Below are 7,533 nucleotides of genomic sequence, written 5' to 3' on the forward strand. Positions count from 1 at the left end.
TTAGATCATCTCTACTAGCTTGCTCCTATTACAGTTACTGCCAAAATTGTAATGGAAGATCTCTGCATCCTGAAATATGACTGAGATTCGCCTCTAACTGAAGAAATCATTGAGCGAAGGAATAATTACTGCAATTAAATTACGTCTCTCTCAACTATTTCTATCAATCGCTGGTTGGGAGTCTTTCAAGACTGTGAATCTCAACTTCACGGATTTGCTGATGCTTCATCGCGGGCGTATGCTTCTGCTGTATACCTTAGACTTCCAATAAACGAAGGTCCTTGAAAGGTCTCATTCCTAATGGCAAAGATGAAGGTGAGTCCTATGAAAAGCATGAGCATTCCGAATCTCGAGTAAAGTGTTGCGGCTCTGCTTGTAAAATTAATTTGTCATGTGAGGGACTTATCGTGCTTCAAGACTATCTGTTTACGCCTGGTACAATAGTCAAATCGTACTTTCCTGACTTTGATCGCACCCGTGCCATTGGAAAACCTTCGTAGAGAAACGCGTATCATTGATTCAAACTGACTTACCCTCAGCTAAATGGAACTATGTGTCAACTTAAGAAAATCCAGAGGATCTGGCGGAGGATCTGGCGAAATTCTGAAGCCGCCTTTCTCACCGCATCAGAGATTGTTGACGCTCGCTTTGCGGTCATTCGTATGATTCAAGCACAACATTCTTCTTCAGAAATCTCGTTGTTAAATTCTGAGGGAATTTTACTTAAAGGAAATCTGCTTAGAAAACTGAAACCCTTTGTGCGAAAGAATCCTCCAATTTTACCTTACTCATCAGCCCTCAGTCGTACCTTCGTTTGCTATGGCCACCTTTCCTCTCGGCTTGGTGGCCCCATACTAAAGCTAAGTTTCTTGCTTCGACATACATGGATTTTGGGTAGATCACGACTAGTTAAGCTTGAAGTAAGAAATTGCCTAACATGTCAACGTGCTGAACCCCGCTTAGCATCTCAATTAATGGGCAATCTACCAAAGGACCGAGTCACGCCGTCTCGATCCTTCAACATCTCTGGCTTGAATTATGCTGGACCGATTCAAGTGCGAAAAACAAAGGGAAGTCGGCATCGCTCATACAAAGGTTACATCGCTCTCTTCGTATGCTTTGCAACTCGTGCAACTCATCTGGAAGTCGTAAGTGACCTAACTACGACTTGCTTTTTGGTTGCTTTTCACCGATTTATCGGTAGACGAGGGATTTGCCGGCGACTCTAATCTCACGGCGGTACCATTTTCCAAGGAGCAGCTGCAGAATATCGAAAAATGTTTGCTGCCGCCTCCAAATTCTACGGTGGAGTGGCAGCAATACTTGCCAATGAAGCAACTGCCTGGACGTTCATTTATCTAAACACGCCTCGTCGCGGGGGATCGTGGGAGGCTGGAGTGAAATGTACAAAACATCATTTAAAAAGGGGGATAGGAGACCTTAAGTTCACATTTGAGGAATTATTTACAGTATTGGTGGAAATACAGGCCTGTTTAAACTTTCGTCCATTATATCCCTTCACTAACGAATTGGACGATTTGGCTGCACTCACACTAGCCCCCTTCCTATTTGGAGACCAGTTGGGCCACATTCCTGATCGGAATTACAGAAGTACCTGAAAACCCGCTATCACGATTCCAGTTGCAAATGGTGTGATCCAACGGAGAACTTCGCAGTCGGAAAACTCATCCTAGTAAAGGATGAGATATCCACCGTCAAAATGGCCATTTGGACGAGAGATTCAAGTACATCCCGGTCCTGACGGTTGAATAAGAGTCGTGGAAATTAATCCATCCGTGGCCATTATCATCCATCATCCATCCGTGTCCATTATCATAAACTGTTGCGGTACCGCTAGTTGCGAATTCATATCTATGTGCAGAAAGCAGCTCACGCGATCGACCGACCAAAGTTAATTGTTTCTCCGGCGGATCATTGTTCGGGCATATGCTGCGATCGTAAAGTTTAGGAAAATTCGTAAGCAGTCGTCTATCCCTGCAGGGTCACGTCGTATAGTCATGACTTCTGCCTGAGTAGTCGAATGTAGCAGTTCTTCTTTTTGTACTCGTTCTCATGTGCGCTTGACCCACCGACACAGTAACCTGGTTTGTATTTCGCTATGTGGTGGTCTTTCTCCTTTCGTGTTTTTTCTCGTCACATTTTGGATTACGGTTGTGCGCTTTCGAGCTTGGATTATCGATTCCCGTGCCAGCGACAGCCAGGATCAATAAACTTTAAGTTCTGTTCTTTACCGTAACTAATGGTGTTTTGTTTTGGCCTACCTCATTCCCCTAGAATAATGTCCTTACACCAGAATAATGTTAGGCCATCCCCAGAATCCACCCCTAGTACTTTTGGTAAAAAGGTACGAAGATCCACTTTGTAGAACAGCCAATATGTGCTTTTATTAAAAATAATTAGTAAATATACATTCAACAAAATCCAAGTTGTACTTCAGATTCCATAAGAATATTAAGCAGCATCTAAAAAACACCCCTAGAACCTTTTACGTAACAGCTAAGAAGTTAGTCGCTATAAATCATCAAGTAAATTTTTCAATTAAAAACAGTCACAAAAATCATATTTAGAAAACTCCAAATTATGTTTCTAACGGTAGAATACTATTAGGCAGTCCCTAAAATCCACCCCAAGCTCTTTTAACGAAACAGGTCTAAGGAATTGCCAATGTTAAACTTCTATTAAATTTTTAAATGATAAATATTTCAAAAAACATTATTCAAGAAACATTATTCAAAAAACTCCAGGTTATGTCTTCAACCTAATAAGCATATTGAACATTGTCGAAAAACCACCCCTAGTCAATTTCTAGAAATATTTCAAAAGTATATCCACGTGTAAAGCAAATAAATTTTTAAATTGGAAATAGTAACAAAATTATTCGTCGAAACACGCCAGATTATGTTTCTCGCTTCAGAATTATATTAGGAAGCCCCTTAAAATCAACCTCTGGTACTTTTAACGAAACGGGTCTAAAGATTCACCACGTAAAATAGTCAATACATTTCCTGATTGAAATATTTTTCAAATTATCATTGGAAAAACTGCATGTTATTTCTCCAACACAAAAACCAATCAAGAATGCTTCTAAAAATCACCCCAAAAACTTTTCAGGAAGCAATTCAGAAATCACTCCATGTGGGACCGATTTCCTTGAGTAAAAAAAATTATCAAATCAGGACGACTGTTTGAATCAAGAATACATTTACTCTAAGCAAAAAACTATTCATTCTGTTTGCAGCATGAAGTTGGTTCGTGGTAAAAACTCTTATTCATTATTTTATTTTGAGATACAAGTTTCGAAGTTTTTAAACCATGCATACATAAATACAGGAATTATTTTTCAGTAAAGAAATATTGCTTTTTTGGATTAAACAAGATTTAAATTGACTTTGAAAAAGTTAAAAATTTTGTCATGCGAACTTCACTTAATTTAAATTAGAGTTGCAAGACATGATTGTATTTCGTTTACACGCAATTTTCGTGTTGAATCATAGCAGTTTTATTATCAACGAAAATGGCAAAATTCATGAAAGTTATGTGTAAAAAAATTAGATTAAAAATATAAAATGATAATGTGTTATTCTAATTTGAAGTAAATAAGTTTTAGGCGACATATTTTTTAACTTAAAAAAATATTAATCTCGCCGAATCAAAAAAATTCATTTTTCCTTCATGAAAAACTAATTTCTTTATGAGGCAGGATTTTTTTCCTTCATTTTCAATTTTATATTCTTACTAGCTATCTGAAATATTTAATATCATGTTCAAAATTTTTTTAGTCAATAAATTTAATGATCATAGAAAAATTTATTTTAACATGTCATTAATTATAGAAAATTAAATGCGAACATTATTTGTATGTATATTTACAAAAACTTAATAAAGTTGAGTTTTTCATTCAAGGAATTAATTAATCATAGAAAATGTTTTGGACCAAAACTGGTTAACATTTTGGCAATCACCCATATACTTACATACTTCTTTTTTATTATGTAAATAAAAAAAATATATGGCAGCATAAAACAAGGTTATAAGGTTTAATTTTTTTTAAATACAGTTATTAAATTTTCTTGAAAATTTAAAAAAAAGTTATGATTTTTCAAAGAAAAATATTAAAGGAATAGGAATTCAATAACATTTTTAAAAAGTTCATTAAGAATGTATTTCATTTTATGAAAGAATAATTAAAAAACTCCATCACTTTTAACCTGCAAGTTCTTGCACAACACATTTCTTTAAAGAATTATTTTTTCTACTGATTTCGAAGTATTTTATATTTGAAATAAAAATAAAGTATCAAGATTTTTAAAAATCAGAAAATATTCATTTGTAACTGAGGTTATTGAAGCGTTTTAAATCAAAAGTTCTTTATTTTTTATAAGCTTTTGATAGTTTAAACCAATTTAAATTTGTAAATAAATAAGTATGGAGCCCCTTGTAAAATAAGAGAAGTTCAATTATTGTTTACCTATTTTAATGTTTTACTAAAGCGTTTTATGAAAATTTTGGTATATCAGAACATTACTTTTTTATCATTAATTTTATTAAATCATTTTTTAACTTGCAACTTTTCTCTATTATTTATTACCTGGGGGTCGTGTTTAAGCGTTTTAAATATTTAAAAACAACAACTATTGAGTCCCTCCTTGAATAATTAAAACTTAATTTGCTTTTTCACATATTTGAAATTACTGTTTATGAAATGTCATTTTGCATTAAAAATTCAGTAAGAGAGTATTATATAAAAGAGTTAAAAACATTGAAAACTGCGCATTTTATGGAGATGTTTGTACATCAGAAAATTGTTTGAGTTCGTAAAGGTTATTAAAGCATTTTTGCACTTGAATTTTTTGTATTACTAATTAATATTAGATATTTTATAACATTTTTAATATTTCAGGAAAAAGAATCATCGACTCTTTTTTAAAATAAGTAAAATTCAATTCTAACATTTTTCGACATCATCCAGTATCATTCAGTCTAGAGCCTTCAATTGCAGTCAGATTCCAAATTAAAGAAAAATTTAAGATTATTTAATTTTTAAGAGCTTAATGCTCCAAACTATTGTCTCTTCTATTTGTTTATTAAAATTTTCGACTGAAGGTATGGAAAGACCGAAATTTTGTACATAACAATTTTTTATGCGTTAGTAACTGATCAGGAAAAATTGAAATTGTCCTAAATGAATGTTTAGAGACGCACAGAATATGAATGATTTGTTTATTATTGAATTTAATTAATTACAAAACTAATTTAAAAGTTTATAATATCCATTATTATCAACAATTCTTGTAACAAAATATTAAAATTTGACATTTTTTCGAATTATAATTTCCTTCAGTCGCCAGAACGACTTTAGGTATTCCTTAAAATAATAAATATGTAATGCTATTAAATAAAATATAACAATTTAAATTTTTATAAACATATTACACAAACAAGTTCCAAAATTTAGGTCCTTTCGCGCAGAATTTTTTTTCGCCGGGAATGTTTTAGGCTATTGGACGAATGACTGCTAGTTACAGAAATATTAGAGAAGTTAACAATAACTACTGTTATTAACAATTCTTGTGACAAAATATTTAAACGTAAGGTTTTGCCAAATTTAAATTTTCTTTGGTGGCCAGAATGGACACAGATATTCCTGAAAATAATATATCTTCGATAATATTTGATAACATTATATTTTACTAAATATAATCAAAGATATATTATTTTAAGGAATATCTGTACCCATTCTGACCACCAAACAAAATAAAATTTTGATAAAACTTTAAATCTAATTATTCTGTCACAAGCATTATTTGTAACTTTGGTTATTGTTAATTTCTCAAATATTTTTGTGACTAGCAGCCATTCCTTCAACAGCTTAAAACATTTCCAGCGAGAAAAAAATGTTATATGCGAAACGGCCAAAATTTTAAATTTGTTTATACAATTTCTTTATAAAAATTTAAATTGTTATATTCTATCAAATAATGGTAAATATTTATTATTTTAAGGAAACCCGAAGTCATTCTGGCAACTGAAGAAAACTATCATACGAAAAAATTTCAATATTCTGCAACAAGAATTGTTTGTAACAATGATTATTATAAACTTTTCAATTAGTTTTGTAATTAAATGCCATTCCTTTATTGATATTTTTATGTTTCAGCAAACACAATTTTTTTTTACCAATAGTGAGACTATTTGCTTATTTGTTCATAAAATTTATTTATAACAAGCAAATTAAATAATGAACAAATTATTTTTATTTAATAAGTCCTCAAACAATTATTTAACGCAATGTTAAGTTTACATAATCAGTTAATAAAGCGCAAAAAATTGCATCGGACAAATTTTAAGTTTTTCCATACTTTAAGTGCAAATATTATTAATGAAAAAATAGAGGGGAGACAAGTTCGGAGCGTCAAGCTCTTCACAAGATAATGAACTTTAATTTTAAATACAATTTTAATTGAAACAAAATTGACGGCTCTGGACATTTTTCAACGAGAAAGTGCATTTCACTGTTTTAACAAAGATGCTAGCACTACGGATTCATGTTGATTCAATATTATCTTTGCTGAGAATTCATTTACACGAACACGTTCTTTATTCGTACGCTTTTAATTTGCGATTAATGTTATAAAATTTTTCAATTTCGAAGTATATGTTGTATTCTATATGTGTAGTGAGATTTGTGTTATATTGAATGCACTTACCACCAAATTTTAGGAAAATCACAAATGGAAGAAGCAGAGTGCTGATGAGGTTCTTCATGTTGTCAGGTAGACTTTACAAGCGACGACTGCCAAATTTGGGGCATATTTACTGCTATATATGTACTTATCACTATCAGTGAATGTGACTCCGAAAAACTTATTAATCATAAAAAATTCCAATAAGTGGGGATCAGGTGGAAGCAGCATTCGTATAGCCTTCAAACTAGAACAGGAATTTCTAATTTCGAAAATCATTGAATAAACCTTGCTGCACCGTGACAAAAAGACTTTCCTGGTTCAAGATAACGTACAGCCCACAAAAAGTAACGAATTTGGATAATAAAAATTGAAAAAACCTGAAAAGATTTCTAAGAGAGTTGTTGAGCTTGAATTTTAAATTAGGTTTTTAATTTTTTTATAAATAAGCAAATATGACGAAAAAGTCGCAATTTTTTCTATTTGACGTTCCCAGTGCTCGTCAAAAACAGGAACATGGTTGAAATCATTTGAGTTGCATGGATTAACATTAGCTGAATTTGTCCCAATATTAAAAAATCCGTCCGCTTCGTGGGCACATTCTCATAGCACGCTGTGCGCGAGGCTGGTAAGTTTGAGCGCTCCTACGGAGCGCGACTGTTGGATCTCACGCTTCACGCTCGATAATATATTTATCTCGCGCTCAGGCTCGGTCTTTGTATATTCCTTTCACTTGTACACATATTTTTTTAAAGTAAAGGTCGATACGTCGACAACAGTAATTTGGTGATAGTTACTTCTTTTTTGTTAAAGCTCCTTTGGCTTTAAT

The 7,533-nt window shown here is 32.5% G+C and overlaps 1 protein-coding gene across 1 annotated transcript; it reads left to right on the top strand.

Annotated features, from left to right (window-relative positions):
• The first annotated feature begins 551 nt into the window (after positions 1-551).
• Positions 552-1,229, top strand: LOC117169981. The gene has a single exon (XM_033356494.1). It carries the CDS (start codon positions 552-554, stop codon positions 1,227-1,229), a length of 678 nt encoding a protein of 225 aa, XP_033212385.1.
• Positions 1,230-7,533: the final 6,304 nt, after the last annotated feature.

Source organism: Belonocnema kinseyi, chromosome 3 (genome assembly GCF_010883055.1).
Source record: "Belonocnema kinseyi isolate 2016_QV_RU_SX_M_011 chromosome 3, B_treatae_v1, whole genome shotgun sequence".
NCBI lineage: Eukaryota > Metazoa > Arthropoda > Insecta > Hymenoptera > Cynipidae > Belonocnema > Belonocnema kinseyi.